Source organism: Crocodylus siamensis, chromosome 11 (genome assembly GCF_052110815.1).
Source record: "Crocodylus siamensis isolate JL-2025a chromosome 11, ASM5211081v1, whole genome shotgun sequence".
Classification (NCBI taxonomy): Eukaryota; Metazoa; Chordata; order Crocodylia; family Crocodylidae; genus Crocodylus; species Crocodylus siamensis.
This window is the reverse complement of record NC_143405.1, coordinates 9126191-9143716: the sequence shown is the minus strand read 5'-3', so window position 1 is coordinate 9143716 and position 17526 is coordinate 9126191. Positions and strand designations below refer to the sequence as shown.

The following is a 17526-nucleotide window of genomic DNA, read 5'->3' as shown; positions in this document are numbered from 1 at the left end:
TTAAAAGGTAATCTCTATTAAGTCTCTAAAATATAACCTTGTATATAAAAAGGTCAATTGGCAGAATCTAACTATAGTTTAGAATAAAAACAGGAGAAACACTGAAGCAAAAAATATGGTCTAAAAACAAATGATGTTGCATTCCACCTGAATTCATTCTGAATCCCAATACTGCAGCAATATAAACAGGCTACCTTCTTCACCTGGCACTCAGATCGATCCAAAACTAAAAATATGCTGCTAGCCACAGTGCACTATAGGATTCAACTCACGCTGCGGGGAGGCCCTTGAAACGATCAAACAGAAACGATCCCTTTTTGAAGGAAGAGGAATTATTATTCAAATGGAAAAAGAGGAACAGACTAAATATCTTGAAGAAAATTCAGTCTAGGCAGCCTTTGTTTGGGTAACTGCTTTAGCATTCCTGTGAACTTTAGCATAGACATGGTCAGCACGAGTCAAAATCCTCATATGCAGATACAGACAACACTTATGGTGCAGGAAAAAATATTTACCTACAAAGCACTCTATAAGGCACAAATGTATGTATGCTACATGCGCTACATTCTAAACACTAATCATTTTAAAAGCTAAACTACAGCCAGAGTTATCAGCATTAAAACTAGTCTTTTGCTGTAAATTCAGCAAATGTTAAGGAATTATAAACACCGCATGTTGAATACTTATGTTGTTAATTACTGCAAAAACCAGAAACTTTATTAATAACATCCCAAAAAAGGTCACCAGGCATTGTTATATACAGCATGAATAACAAAGCGGTAGAGATTCAAATGGATGGTAAATAGACGGAAAACAATGAAATGCTGAAATTAAAGGCATATTCAAAGCTTTCTGTCTTTGGAAAGCACTGATAATTATACAGCAGTGATTCAATTGCTGTACATCTAAAGCAGATTGAATAGAAAATCTGTATTAAACACATTCACTAGATGACTACTTTTTCACTGATTCTGTCGGGTTTGCGTAGCTGGAGATTTGCTCGCATCTTGGGAGACTGAACTTTTCTTTAAGGATTCAATAGTTACATTTCTAGAAAATGCAAGGAGCAAATCCTTCCCAAGCTGCCAGTTTAAGACTGATCTAACTTAGCTTTGCAGGGAACAATGAAGAGCCTAAGAGCCACAAGCTTCAATAACACATGAGAGAGCATGAAAGCCAGCAAGTCCATGTGTTATTGGACAGTCACGGACACTAACCTCACTTACAAAAAGACTGGGGATTGAAATAAACCACTGGGCTTCTGCAGTATCAAAGAGTAAATTGTTTTATCTCTGATCCTGGAACAATCTCGTCTCCCATTCTGCTTTCTCTCGGCATCACGTTTAGAAGTCACAGCTCTTGATCCCATGGGCAGCAGGGAAGATTTAGTGAGGATGGCAGCCTCATTTCCAGCTCTATGTAAAAGGCACTACATGTACCACAGCACGGTGGCACTTGTATGGATGGGCCGCCATTCTCCACGACCAAGGCAATATTTACAAAGAACCAAAAAGATCATTTTGACCAAATATTGTGGAACCCTCTGCCCACGCTTTTTGTGCAGAATAACTTAACTCAGAAGCAAAGGTGAGCCTGCAGATCTACCCCCCCTACAGTTACTACATGGCAAAGCGCTAAAATAATTTAGGAACTCTATCCTGCTTTCCTCATTGTAGCACACTCATTTTAGGTGGGTTCCACAGTAGTCTAAATTCCCTGCATTGAGACCAGCCAATTTCATCTTTCCCATGACTGACAGGCGTCCTGCCAGTAAGTCACAGCACTCCTCTCCCTGAACTGGCAGCTGCCCTACACCTTTTGCAAAGTGTATTTCCACCGAAGCACCCTCTGGCAGCGTTGTAAGTGGGGTTAGCGACCGTGCAGCAACTGGTATGGGTAGGTCACACCATACACAAACTTACAACATAGTCCCTAGCCTCAAGGGCACACGTGGGTTTCCCTAAAGTCCTCTTCATGTGTTCTTTGTGAAAATATGCAGACTGAGTCTGCTGGCGAGTCAGCAAGAGAAAACACACATTCGTTAAAGGGGAAGCTAATAAGAAAACCTCTACATTTACTGTTTCTACAGCAAAAAAGATAGCTCAAAATTTAATCAGCCCTTCAGCATACTGATAGGAACCTGCAAGATATAAAGAAAGTACAAGAGGGATCGTATTCTTTAGGTAAGAAAGTTAACTAGCTCCATACATTTCAAGGCTAGAGTAAACATGCCAAATTAGAAACCAGACTTTGTTCAGGCTGGAATAAATTAAGACTTCTTAAAAACCAGTCTTGGCACAGGTGATGCATTTAAAGAACAAGTATTCCCAAGGGCACAGAAAGGAGTTATTTTTCTGGTTTGCTGACTCTGCATATCACACACTAATGAAACAATATTCACCCAGGTAGAGTGACAGTTAAGGTGGTGTGTCAACGAGAACAGTGTACAATGTGTTACAGAGGAGAGACAAGATGATCAAGGAAACATAGTCATTGGTGCAACAATGGCAATAACAGCTGTATACTGTAACAAAGTCAACAACTTCCACTAAAAAGGAAACCACAAAAATCTTTTGATTGTGTTCAGTGGAATGGCTTGGAAAGTGGCATTTGGCTGATCCCAGTCATATTACTGACTTTGGGGTTTTTTATTTCATGATGCCCTGTTTAAGTTAATAAAAGAGAAGCAATGCACACCTGCAGAATACTAAGCAAAAGGAGCCAACGGTATAAGTTCTACCCCAGATGTTAGTTTTAGAAGAGTTTTCCTTTAAATAAAAAGCTTGTGCTATTGCCACAACAATTGTAAAATAAAGGAAAATACAGAAATCAATATCAACTAAAGATGAGCTTTTCTGCCTTCAAAATGTCATTTGAAAAGGCAGAGCCAAGCATAAATGAAATTATGAGTTATGTAAGTGGTTCCTGTTTTTCTCTCTCTCTTTTTTCCTGTATTTTTTGGCTTAAACTTCCCTACAGGGCCATAATCATTTAAAATATAATACTTCTGAAGGACTTCTTAAAAGTTATCATTGTTGCATATGACACCTTCAGATGACTACCACTAAAAACGTTAAATAAGCCATTTTCTCCCAGTTGCTAGTATGGATTCGATTCACAGGTTTCCTTATGCTAACCGTTTCTTCTGCTGTAGGGGCCTATATGAGCAAAAGGGGAGACCACAACTTTGCAGAAAATAGAAAAATATTATTAGAAAATGACAGAAACAGGCAAGATACAGCACTGGAAAATACCTGTATGTCATTTCTTCAAGTCAGACTAAGTTTTTCAGTCAGCGCTAACCTATGGATGCAAATGGAAACCCTTTTGACTAACCAAATGTCTGCTGCAGATTAATTCTTTGAATTTCTATTCATTTCCCAGGGAGGATTCAAGGAATCCCTAGTCTGGAGGCATAAAAAACAGGCTGAGCACAGAACGAGCACTCTATACTACTTATTTTATTATTCACTGGTGGTTTTCTCTGCCTTTTCTTTATTAGACTTGGAGTTATTACTCCCAGCCCCTGTGCAGTGTACTGTCTTGTGCTAAATAAAAACTTCTTGCAGAAATTACTAGAATTTAATGAATATCTAAATATTGCATTTAAGTATTATCTGAGTGGAGACTTATTTATGTCCCAAGTGCCCATTAACGTGCAGACTGCACCTTTTGACTGATCTGAAGGTGCAGATTCTACCAGGCTCGCTCACATCGAGTTGCCTGCTACCGCACAAGTAAAGAGAGAATTCAGAATTAACTCTCACTGAAAATCGGTGTGAATCTTTCCTACCATTTCTAGCAGAAGCCGTATTGGGCCCTGCGGAATCACACCATATAAATAAAGATGACAGAATCTGGCTTTTGTTCATTAGGGTAACTAAATAATCTACAATATTTAGTTATCTATGGTGGACAAGACTTCATTGCAAGACATTTAGGGAGGAATGGGAATGCATTTCTTCTCTGAGCAACAGCCAGGCATTCACGGAACAAATGAAACATTTGGGTTTGTTTTGCCAAATATCCATTAAATTGCACTGTCCTTTAGATTTCCTGCATTTCCTTTCCAACCACTGCTTCTCATCAAACATTGCTGTTTGCTGATAAAAGCCTTCTTCAATATAGCTAACTTCTCCCACCTTCTTTATTCCCATTTCTTCAGCAACCCCTCTGCCTGCATCTGTAACATCGGTGTTGCATGTCAAGTCAGGTGCTATTCAATTCTGGATGAAGGAAAGGAGTTGCAGGGCAGGCATTCCTTATAATATCATACTATAAAAGCAGTATGAATATCGGCCCATATTCTCATCCAGCTGCAGTCCCATGCAGCGACAGGGCCGAAGCCAGTCTGTGCTACAGGCAAGTGGCTGGATAAGACGGTATCTGCACCAATACAGGCCAATTATACTCATGTGTTAGCTTTACACTAACAGAATTTTAAGGCCAGAAGTGATGTTTATGATAATCTGCTCTGACCTCCACCGTTATGGAGACCACAGAATTTCTACCAGTAAGTCTTGTAGGACCTGTGAAATATCAACTCTATAAACTTTGGAGCCTGTCAGAGCAGCCTGTCTCCTTTGTTCTGTATTTGTATATGGAGTAAATGCTCTGAATTTGCCCCTGCTGGAAAAAAAGCATGATGCCCTGGGCACCCTGTGAAGGCTTTGCTGAATGATTCAAACAGGGAAAAATACATGTTTACACACAAACTCCTGGCAGTTAACAACAAAAGGATGTGAAAGGGAGAGAAACATGCCCAAAGGTTTAACGAGGCCTAGAGAGACTTTTTTCTTTCCTTTCTCTTTTTACATTAAATATACCAGTGGGTAATTAGAGTGATTCTTGAGAAAGCTTTTTATCATTATTCCAGCCTTCATTCCAATTGAAAATGATATAGTATACACCATATGCCTGTGAACTCAGTGAGGGGGTATTAGAGCTGTCATTTGATCAATGTATAAAGGCAATTCTTCAGTACAGTGTGTGAATCAATTAGTCATAATTGCTTCCAGAGCCAAATATTTAAAGGATAAATATATGTGCGTTACAAACATATACTTGTGCAGTGGCCATGGTACTTTTTTTATGGTGTGAAATAATAAAAACACATTTACACTAAGTTGAAGTTACCCAACCCTTGTTTGAGAACACTGTCCAGTGAATGGTGCTATTTCTGGGTCTCAGAGGACCAGCTTGTGATACATGCTATCCATGCAAAATAGTGCTTTAGTCTCTGAATAGTCCCCATTTAAATCAATGGAGCTGCCTGTGGAATAAGATGCTCCTTAACCCAAGACAGACCATCAGACTGCCCTTCTGTGAAGGCTACCTGTGGGAAGCTCTCTCATACAAGGCCCCTAGTTCTCTGCTGCAAAGCAGAACTGAAAGAATAAACTTCCTCATCATAAGTCACTAGGAAATGTTGTTGAGTAGCAAGTTCTGCAATTTTGTGGTGGAGGGAAGAGATGCATTTACAGAACCAAGCTTCTGGCAACTAAAGCTTTCAGATTTCCAGTGGTTTCTAATGGGGAAACTGATTGTATTAGTCCTCTTTTGAATCACAAGTTGTTTCTTGGTAGTTCCCTGATGAGGAATTAAATCCCTCTTTCACATACTTAAAGAAATTCCATTTTTCATCATTTACTCTGTTTGCCAAACACTGATTTGAGAGGTAGGTAACTATAATAAGTGGGCCACATTATCAATAGGAGTCACTAGGAACAGCAGGATTTAGCCCTTTTTAACTAGTTGCTTTCTTACTGTTACAGTTTTCTTTAAAGAACCTCAAATAGTTATAGCATCTTTCTATACTGTTTTACTATGCTTAACAAGGAAAACAATCCTAGAGGAAACTACCTAATAAACAAAGGCCATCTGGTGCTATCTGCTCTTTAGCACGTTGGAAAAGCAAAAGTGCTGTCTTTTTGTTTCGGAAGAAAGGAATATACCCCCTTAAGTGTGCTGTTTTATAGAGTTACAGAAGCCAAATACAGAGGGCCATCAGCAAGAATACATTTCAGTGTAAATGCCCCAAATCCCAGTTTACAAACTTCAGCACAGGGTCAGCAACCTGGCCACTGAAATCACATGAGCAAGGGCTCCTGATGCAAGTACTAGAGGTTCGGGCCTGTTGTCTCATGTCCATGTCTCGACAGTTCACACTCTAGTCTTTATATATTTCTCTCTCTCTGTCTAACTAGGACGCTGTGTGTAGACAGTTTTATAAATGTCAGCATCCATGTACACATGTATGCCTTAACCCAGGCTCCTGCCTTGGGCTGAGGAGTGTCCTTGGGAGAGGGTGGTGCAACGGTGGCTTTAAGCCACTTGGCCTAGCTGCCTGGAATAAATTAGAGCAGCTTCAAGGCTCCAGTTTCTGTCTGCTGCCTATGACTCCAGAAGGCCCAATATGTCAGGCAGGAAAGAACCATTCCTCCCCTCATCCCTGGCACATTCTCTAAACCAGCAGCAAGGAGAGGAGCGTAGGACCGACAGCACCATCTGGAGTACTGATCAATCTGGAGGCAAAATTCCCAGGACAAGCTGCGACTTCTTCATAGGCTTTTGGCGCTGCTGAAACAGTGCAAAGCAGCAGCACCAGAAAGCAGCATTACACCATAGTTATTTAAAGAGCTCATATGCTTTAAAACCCCACGTACATAGGCTGATGAAGTTCTTACATACACAGTATAAACCATGCAACTCCTGTTACTGAGGAGGAAAGTCAGTCCAGAATCTAGCAGAATCTGGAAGCTAAATGGGAAACATCCAGAAAAAAGGTGTCTGGAAACAGTGGCCTGCAATTCTGTGTGCCGCTATATTGAGGGAGGCAGCAGTCTAAAACAAAACAGCTAAGGGGAGCCAGGAGCCCTGAATTTTTCCCCAGCAGTGCCCTGGCTCACTGTATGATCTTAAGCAAACTCTCCCTGGATTTCCTCTGCGCCCGATTTCTCTCTCTCCACTTTGTGCTTAGACATCCAGAGATGAAAACTGCTAACTGCTGTCACCAGAGCAGGGGTTTTAATTGAATTTATTTTTAAATGCCAAGGGGGAAAACAAAAATAAAAGGGAAAAAGATGAGGAAATGCTTCTTTTTTATTTGACCTTTCTATTTTTAAAGGGTAGCTTCAACACATCTGACTCATCTAATTAGGTACAAATCCACGTGTAAATATGAAATGTGTGTTAGTACCCAGAACATCAGACAAGTGCTCAGAGCATGTCTGCAGTGGCAAACAACAGGAATCTGATTACTTAGTATTTCTGTAAGATATGAAGTGAAATCTTTATGCACTCCTGAAAGACCACTTTGTGCAGTTTGGCTATGGGGATGCATCAACTCTGAGGCTTCAAAGTCAATACTAATTACCAATCCAGTGGGGGCATTAGATTCTGCTCCCCATCATAGCCAACACTACAGCTGTGGTTCCCAAGTGAACCAGGCATACCTGAGGAGGCACTTGCTTTAGTTCTGAGTTGATTACATACATTACCAACCAGGGGAAATTTCAACTTCTCATTTCACCTGTTTTCTCTTCTGCTCTTAGACACCACACTTGCTATGAAAGGCGTGAATCTTGGAGAAACTGATGTCAGAGGCAGTGGCAAGGGCTGGTTGTCTGTCTGGATCAGCCACCAAAACAGAAACCCTACACAACCCTTCCAAAGAAGCTCATGCTACTCACAGTATGACAAAAACCTTCTAGCTATGACCACAGACCTGATGCACCTATTTTACATAGTGCCTGACCACCCCCCACTGAACCTGGGGTGTTCTTGTTTGTCTTCTGCCCCATCTCACAGTCCTGGAGTTTGACACTCCTTTGTGAAAACAGTATCACACTATTCACACCATTATTCCAATGAGTCCACTTTATAAAGCAGAAGACCCCCTGAAGCAGAGGTAGAAATGCAGAGGCAGAGGGTAGCAAATGCTTAAATATAAAAGTGTCAGGTCTGTAGTAACCCTTGGAATTTTACAGTTCCCTTCCCCACAGACATACCCCCGAAGCCCACTAAAACATACAGATCCCGGGAGTGTTGCTAAACTGCTCCTTCCCTAATTTGGAACCCTCAAGCAACATCTAATTCCAAAGCTAGGGGTCATTTCAAACAGGGCTGCATTTTTGTGGTTTCACTGTGGGGTTCTGACTACAAAAGACTTGACAGTCTCATATTCCTTGGATTCGTCTGCATGTTATGGTAAAACACAATGGGTCCATTCACAAAACAAAACGAATTTTTACATAACAGAACATGCAATAAAAGCACGAGAGAGAGAGAGAGAGAGAGAGAGAGAGAGAGAGGTATCCAGAGGAGAACTTACCCCGCGCTTTAGGCTCCTGAAGCAGTGGATTTTGGGTTTGGAGGTCATGAACTCGTTGAAGCGATGGGAGAGGGGTTCCTTTTGCTGCTTGGGAGACTGGGGGCCGTTGGGAACAGCAGAGGGTGAGGCAGAGGCAGGGGGAGGAGGAGGGGGCTGATGGGGGGATGTTAAAAGGGACATAAGCTACGTATAAGAGATGGAGAAGTGACAGAATAAAAACCAAAATAAAAAGATAAAACACAAAACGAAAATAAGCATCAAAAACAATATTTGAACATCCAGAAAAAAAACAATTAAATAATTAAATATTTAAAAGCCATGGTTCAACAAAGAGGGGGAAAAGGAGTGTTTAAGACTTGCGTTAAAAGAAGAATGTGAGAAAATGGGTGGTTTAGTAACGCAACAAAAAAGCAACACGAAGTATCTGACAGTAAGCTCATGCAGACTCTTCCATGCAAATACTACACAAGTTCCCCTGTACTAATTTTGTGGGCAGGTCAAAATAATGCATATAGACAGATTTTTCCAACTGCATGTATGGACACAGGCCCAATAAGGAAGGTACCTTAGTGCCCAGAGGTATTTCTATTATTCGGAAAACAAGAAGGCTCATTTCTTACTTCTTTCAAATCATGCTGCTCGAGTTCTTAGGTTTTTAAAATGATGCTGTAATTTTATGTTATAAAAAAACACAGTGGAGGCATTAGGCCCAATTCTGCTTCCAGTCAGAGAGCCTGATTCTCCCTTGCCCTGTGTTTTAAATGGTCACTTACACCAGTACAATACAAGTGCCCCGTTATGATTTGGCAGCTCTTTCCACTCACTCTGCCATCAACATAAAGGGTCAAATTAAGAAGCAGAGCAAAGAGGATGAGATCAGATCAGAGGTCTCACTCTTGGATTGTAGTGGTATAGCTGTGATCAATCTTTGTCCCATCACTCTGACACCTTCTGAGAACCCCAGGTAAACATGGCCATGCATTATGATATAAAATACAACAATGAAATGAAAACAGGTTTAAATGGATACAAAGTTAGCGTGAGCTTAAAAAAACGTCAACTGCATTGTAGAGGCTCAATTAGTTGTACCGAGAAAGAATGAGTTACCGAAAATCCCCATTCCCAGCCTCCCCAGCCACTGCACCCACTGAAACAGTAATGCAAAGAAGCACGGAGAGTTTTAGGAGTGTCGGAAGAGTGACACTGTAATAAAGCTGCCCCAAAGTAATGATGTTAGTTAACACGCGTGGCATTCCAGAAGTGAATACAATCCCCACTTTGAATTAGAAAACAGAAATGGCCATGGCAAAAAACATGACAACTAAAAAGTAAATAAATCAATAAGCAGCAATAGCATTTAAAATTATACAGGAAAAAAAATATTTTGAAAATAAAACATAAAATTAAAAAGAAAACTACAACAAAACACCTATCAGGACAGCTATTAGCTTTCTGCAACATAAATTCTTTTAAAAAAAAAAAAAAAATCTTACTTGCCAGGACTTTTAAAACAAGACAGAAGTTACTGGCTATAAATCTACTAACGCTGAGCTGAAAACTGGAAGTCAGTACCTTATTTTTCTTGATGAATGGCCATAACTTGCCCTTCGATTTGCCACCAAACTTGGGCTCAGATTTTCCATCCCCTCTGGAATTGGAAAGGCTGGATTCAGAGACAGTGCGCTTCATTGGCTGAGTGAAATCCTCGAAGTCGATATCGCCCGGAGGTTCGAACCCTGATTTAAAGGCTTCTATTACCAACTGCGAATCCTGAAATAGATCCAGTACACATATAAACTTGCTGGACAAAGACTATGGTTACTGATACAGTGGAACTCTACAGTGAAGGTAAAGCCCATCTGCTCTATTAATGAAAAACAACTTTAATGTTAATTAGTCTTCTGGTGCCATGAAAAGTAGAGTGCTATCCTGTCTAAACTGGAAGTCTGTCAAGTCGCATATTAGTCATATACTATATGGAATTATGTTACCTATGTACTGACAGATAATAACTGATTGAAAAAGCTAACAATGCATAACATGCTTGCTAGTTGGATCTACAAAGGTAACAGATTTTTATGGGTAGTTTCAGCATCAGGCATAGCAGTAAGGTAAATGCATTTTAATCTAGCATCAAGATGAAAAACCATTCATCAGGTTGTCGTCCGAGACCAATCATGCTGAACATAAGCCTCAAACACAGAAAACATTACAATACATTTTCACATATAGCAGGGGTCGGCACCATTTTTGGCCAGAGTGCCCAAAACACCCGCAACCTCAACTTTTAAGATGTTGGCGTGCCAGGGGCAGAGGTGGAGGAGCTGCAAGGGGCCTGATCCTTGCTGTAGTAGCACAGCCCCAATCCCTTCCCCACCATCTGCCCCAATGTGCATATGCATCTCCCATCAGGAACGAGCTGGGCCAGAGCTCTGCAGACCCCCACGGAGCTGCTTGCAGCGTCCTGGCTGCCTGCCACAGCTGACCCACGCTCTGGGCAGGCCCCTGCTGCCCACCACGGAGCCTGAGCTGCTTGCAGCAGGCAGCAAAGAGGCTGCAAGCAGCTGCACCGGGATCTGCAGAACCATGGCCCAGATCATTGCCAGATGTGGGGGCAAGCGCACCTCAAGCTGGATGGCGAGGAAGGGGTCAGGGCTGCACCGTTACAACAAGAATTGGGCCTCTCACACCTCCCCCAGCATCCCTCCTTAGGTGCATGTGCCAAGCAAAATGCCTTTGCATGTCACGCACTGGCACATGTCCCAAGGGTTGCCGACCTCTGACATACAGCATGTAGAGTTGGTCTGTGTGTGGCCAGGGCACCAGGTATGACCTAGCACACAGCTAGGGTGCAACCCTGCATGCTGGCTCTGGAGCTGTGTCAGGGCAGACCCAGAATGCCAAATCTGGGACTGTGTGCTAAATCTGGGACCACAAGCATGGCCTTAGCACCAGGGTGCCAGATTAGGTCCCACCTTTTTTCCTTCTTGGAGCCTTTCAAAACAGGGTATGTGTTATATTCAGAAGCATAAAATAAATGAAAAAAATACTCCCCCCTCCATCCCCCTCACTATTCTTCCCAAAATACCTATCATCTAGATCCTTTCCTGGGAAGCAGCTCCTCGTTTTACATCATATATACATTCTCTTTCCAAGAGCATTAGACTCAGCCACTGACGTTAGGAACACTGTTTAATGGGAGCAAATGAAAGTGAAGGCTGCCCTCACTGCTTTGACCATATTTCATTACTTTTGTTCATATTTGTCTATAAAACACCATCTCAAGGATGTGTCAGAGGATATGCATGCAGCCAGAAACCAGGGTAAATTAAGCAAAAGCAAGGTACAGGGAAAGATTTTCACAAGCTTTTAAAAAGGATTTTGGAGCAAGTAGCCTGCTGAAAATTAACAACATTACTTATTACTTTGGCAGACGTTTTGGTACATCTCCTCCACAAACCTTAAACTCTAATGCGATATTAAAACTTCCCTAATTTTAAACATCTAATAAAAGGTATCATTTAGGTATGAAAGTAAGACCCACAGGGGGGAAAGGAGTTAAAAATTAAAAATACATTAATTAAACCCATACATGTCACATTCCATACTAGTATATATCAGTCCATCTTTATGAACTTTTAATTTCTTCTCCTTTAATTACACAGTATTCTTTCTATATAGTCAAAGTTTCCCTTTCACTACAATGGGACTAAAAATAACTATTTCTCTTTATATATCAGAAAAAAGATAATGTCATAACAGGAACTCAGAAGTCCATAACAAATTAATGTTATCTGCTGCCAGAGCTTGCAGAGGCAAATTCCATCCAGGTTCACTTAACAGTCACTGTGGCTTACCCTTGCAAACATGACCTCTGCTTTGTTAGAAATATTTTTTTTTTAAAGAATGGGAAAAAAACAGCAAGCTCTTTGTAAGAATACTAGAAATATAGGCTCAAATTCTATTCCCAGATAAATGTATGCTGCTCCCATTGATCTTTTGATGGGAATGCTTTAGCAAAGACAGAATTCAATCTTGAGCAAGTATACTACTTTTTTCAAGTGGCATAACTAAGAATGAAGAATTGGCAGGGTTGCAGCTGGGCAACAGACAAGCTTCTTGCTTTCTTTGCAGCTTAAGTGTCATAAAATATTAAATCTATCCAATATACCCTGTCAGTTTTTAACATTGTATAACAAAATAAAACAAAGGTGTTTTTTTCAGAGGACTTGCAAGAAGTCCTCAGCTCTCTTTCAGACCTAAAGTAGAGGGCAACAAGCAAGGACATTCAAGTTCTGCTTGGAACTCTTTTAGCTTTTGAACTTGTCAGTCTCTAGAAATCCATTAGTCAAAGATGAGAACTCATGCATTTTTATTTTACCGTACAATGGCACGTCTATCACACCTGCCAGAATGCAGGTAATGAATGGCTTGCCCTCTCCACAGCGGAGGTTTTCCTTAATACAAATGTTGACAGCAACTTATTTTTAATGGTTCCATTTTCGCTATTCTAACCCAGGATGACTATATGTAATGCTTCCCAGTCATCAGTTTGCAGATGGAAAGGAAGACACGAATGACATACTGATTCACGAAGTACCAGGAAAGAAAAGTCCAAGCTCGAGTCTGGACATCTTTCAGAAACATAGGACCTTCCTATCTAGGCAAGCACTCAAACAAAACTAAGATGAGATGCTGTTTAGGGGTTCTCTGTTTTATCTTGATATTCTAGTTCCTCTTTAAACTGTTGTGGTCCTCTTGTCACTATTTTTTTTAAGTTATTCTGTTTTCTACTGTAAGCCTCCCTGTGCCATTGTTGGGAAGGGAGGCATATAAACTGAATAAATAACTAACTAATACTGATTCTACTTGGGTATACCCAGACCAGAAGAACAGACAAGAATCTAATAGAGCATACAAAGAACTGGACAGCAGGAGTTCCTGAATTCTAATCCTAGCACTCATATGACCTCCTCTGTGGCTTGCAGAAGGCATTTAATATCTATTCAGACATCCAGTGAGGAAAGGTATAATTCAAGCACTAAGTATTACTACATACCATGCAAACGCAACCATGGCACTTCCTAAGGAATCCACACAATTGTGTTTTCAGTAAGTTAGTGAAATACAACACAGTTCTAATGCTTTCTTATTATTGGTACAGTACAATTTTAGCACTATACATTTAGTGTTTCTTGGATGCTGTGGGAAAAGGGTCAATACTGAGTGCACTGAGCAATACTGCATGTAGCAGATTTCAGTTAAAAACCTGTATTTGATAAAAGGACTTGGAGATCCACATATGAAGTTCACTGAAGATGATGCAAAGCATTGTTCAACACTGCTAAAATAGTCCCAGTAATAGCTTTACCATCAATCTTTAATATCCTAGTATCAAGGGAGAAGGATTTATATATCTTAGAAGTCCTTCCAGTCTCCTATCTGAAATTTACTATGTGACATTTTTTACAACAGGTAGCTGCAGTGTCACCTACTTTTGCTGTAATCTTCTGTCAGTGTCATACTGTTGGTTGTTTTGCATGAAGAGCCAGATCCTGAAGTCACATTATTATAGGAGACTCTGCTGTCATTTAAACAAAAATTTCTAGGCTCCAAGGTTGGAGAAAAACTTGGAAGTGTAACTTGAGTGCAACCTAAAGGCTCAAAAACCAAAGGGCTTTTCCCAGTCTGGTTCCCTTTGGGAAAGCCCAATGTCTTGAACAAAGCTAGGCTGTTTCTTCCCCCTGCTAGGGCAGGTCTGGGTCTTGTTTGTATTCATTTAATCACATGACATCTGCATTATCAGCAGTTTTCAGTGCACTCAGCTTTGTTTGACTCTGACCTGTGCTGGCTCATTCCCAAAGCTAAATCCAGCCTGAAGCCAGGCTGCACACTTTGCGCTCAGAGAAAGATATATCTAATAGTAAGCTACTAAGATTGCTGATGCTGAAGGTTTTGCAAGAAAGCGTCAGAACACACAACCTGCAGACACAGGGGCCAGCTACTGTTGTTGAAGCATGTTACGTCTGTACAGGGCCCCAGAGGTAATACAATTAACCAGATAACCCAGCTACATGAGCAGGAGCAAAGCAAAAGATTTAGACTGCATATCTGCAACAGGATATATGACCTTTCAACAGGAAAAGCCCACTGCATCCAAGGGCCCTGCCTTTGTTTGGTGCATTTTAACCATACCTTCCTGCTCTGCCGCATCCCACCCAACGTCATTCCTTCCTTCCACAAACATGTAGCTACGTGACACCCCAGACAGGGACAGATTCTCAGTTCCAGCTACCTTCCCCAATACCTTATTTGACAGCTTTATTATTCCTTTACGAGAAATATTCCCCCCTTTCTCCCACCTCCTTGTGATAATTTGCTTTTATGGTTTCCTTGCTTTAAACAATATGATCCGGATCAAGATAGAGCTGGGAGCATTTTTCTAATTTCAGAAGCTCCTTGTACTTACAAGCTTTGTAGTAAAAAAGAAAAAGAAAAAGATGCTTTTGCATGCATTTCTCTTTGCTCTGCCCCATTTTTCAAACGACTATGTAACTTCACAAATTTCAAATGAATTTTGAGGGGGAAAAAGACTATTAAAGGATAAAAACATTTTTGTTTCTCCCAAGTTAACTTAAGTTCTAGGGTGGAAGGTTTCAGGCTGATCCTTGGAAGGGATCTTGTAGCAGAAAAATACCCATAATGTCTGTAATCTCTTTTTGTGCAAGGAATCCATTTAAGAAGCAAGTGGAGCCTTTTAAGTGCATAGAAAGTTTATTACATATTTTGTGATTGTTCCATTGTGATGAGGTGTGGAACATTAAACAAGGTTCGTTAAATATAAACACATTCTCACTCCAGGGGCATTTCTAGCAACTGCCATTTTCAACGCTTGAAACAGAAGTGTGTTTTACTGCATGCACGAGTCTTCTGCAACAGAAAGCTCAGTCACCCATTTAACATTAAAACACCTGCAGGCACTTGAAATATGATATATCCTCAAAATGACATGTATGTAATATCAATTTGAGGGTTAACTTTAGCTGTCTGCACAGGGCTAGCCTATTCCTCATTTATATTCTATCTATGGCTTCATCTAAGGGTTTGAGCAGTACGTAAGCCTCGGCTTGCTCTCTACTGTGCAGACTTATCTTCCAGGTTAGCACCATAACAAAAGCACATTGTACTGATGATGTCCCACCAGTACCTGAAATACCTCCAAAGAAGCAACAACAACCGTTGCTTTCTCTTTCTGTTTCCGTCATTTCCTAAGAAACTGTCAGTGGAAGCTGGTGAGTGCTGAGCAGAAAATTATATTCTGAAACATCAGCCTTAGGCCTCTGCAACCAATTAACTGCAATATCCAGGCTCTAAGCAATGAAAAGCTTAGAAGAGTCCAGTGAGCAAGACATATGGGGAAATTCAAACAGTGAGCAATACACACGCTGTTTGTATTTGGAGCACTAATGTGATCCATGAAAAGAGTTGAAAAGCAGATGGAGACTTCATTTACCAACAGAGTGTGGGAGCACTGCATTCTCAACTAGAAAGAAAACAGATCTGCTCTTGTGCTGCCTGTGCAGCAGGAAGCACAACCAAACTCCTTATCAGAGTGATGTTCAGAAATTAAAATCCCCCACTGCTCATTTGCAAACTGAAGTATCCAGACTAATAGAACAAAGGTGAATATATAGATTGAAGAAACCTGGACAGACGTACAAATCTGCACACACCACATGTTTAGCGCTTCCATAATTAACAGAATAACTAAAATAAACACATTCCTGTAACATTCCATTTGATTTTTAGTTCTACTGGAAAGCCAGAGTAAACACCATCACAGAAGGACTGGTGTGCCTTATTATCTAAAAGATGCGGTTTGCAGAAGTCTATTTACAGATAATCAAGTCTTTAGAAACAGGATCCTAGAAAAAGGAGTACATTAAAGGAGTATATTTGACAAAGAAAACTTTTATTCTTTAAAAGGCAAATGACAGTATGCAAAATCTTACTAAACAAATGAGGAACAGAATGTTTGCTTCAAGACGACAAAAGCATCTAGCATTTATGTTTTAAAACAGGCCTTAGGAATAGACCTATCCTTAATGAACCTATGACGAAGAATCCTTTTCTGAGCTCTGATTGGATTGCAGCTTTGCGTTCATTGTTTCTTCACAGAGCAGCAGACTGTAAGTCATTTGGGGGAAGAACCGTTGCTTTTGTCCTGTGATCATCCAGAACACAGCACAAAAGATCTAGGCCTGGGGCTTAAAGGTGACCCACAAATGACAAATATCAATGCAGAAAACAAGGTTCAACAGTGCAACACTTACATTTTGCTGATCGATTGATTCAGCCGCCTTTGTTATTCCATCCAGACACTTCCCAATGATGGGGATCACCTGGCGGTCGACTTCGGCAAAGGTCTTCATAGATTCACCTATTCTCACTATCCTCCTCTCCTCCATGTCTTGTATTTTCTAAAACATTACATATAATTTTGATCAAACACTGAGTTACACCACTGTTTCAACCAATTTCTTCCTGCCGTACAGCAACTCCTTTTAAATAAAATCATTTAAATACTACGTAAAATCTAGGAAAATGAAGATTGAAGAGCTGGTCAAAGAGTAGCCTCCTTGTTACAAGCAGTAGTTGGTAATTTTGCAATGAACATTTCCTGTTGGAAAATGCTCATTTGTCAAAACTGAAGAAGTGGAATTATATGGATCCTGATAAAAATTTTGCTAAGGAAGTTTTCCAGGTCCTGAACAAAATTCCTATAAAAATAAATTCTCTCTCTCTCATTCTTCGTGAAATATTTTGAAAAGTTTTCATTTGAATTCCACAAAGATTGTAAACAAAAGTTAAAAACCTTAATTTTTTGAGAAATGGGACTCTAGTTGTCCAGATTGCCCTTACCATCACGTTGTTTAAACCAGGCATTTTATTGTTCCCTATATGTGGTGTCAAGGCTCTCCAAGTATCAGATCCAAGGACTTCTGGTTTAGAACACAGGAAAAGTGGAGGTTGCATATTCCTGTTATGATGGATTACAAAAGGATGCAGAAAGTATATCCAGAGGACATGAATCAAGGATGCATGTTTTGTGTTGCATCATATAACCTGATACGACACTGTCTACCAGGAAGATTCCACACCATTTTCCTGTTAAACCTTGACCCAACCAAGAG

The 17526-nt window shown here is 40.5% G+C and overlaps 1 protein-coding gene across 26 annotated transcripts in view; it reads right to left on the bottom strand.

The window, feature by feature from the left end:
• Positions 1-17526, bottom strand: part of FNBP1 (formin binding protein 1) — a 132920-nt gene that overhangs the window by 22173 nt on the left and 93221 nt on the right. For 8 of the 26 annotated variants that reach the window (XM_090023011.1, XM_090023009.1, XM_090023012.1 and 5 more), the window contains exons 7-9: positions 16666-16812; positions 9905-10102; positions 8333-8515 (exon numbers count right to left, since the gene is read on the bottom strand). In XM_090023011.1, the coding sequence (XP_089879137.1) occupies positions 8333-8515; positions 9905-10102; positions 16666-16812 (528 nt within the window). Of the gene's footprint in view, positions 1-1922; positions 2010-8332; positions 8516-9904; positions 10103-16665; positions 16813-17526 lie in introns of all 26 variants that reach the window. The other 18 variants (XM_090023018.1, XM_090023017.1, XM_090023022.1 and 15 more) reach the window with 5 other exon arrangements.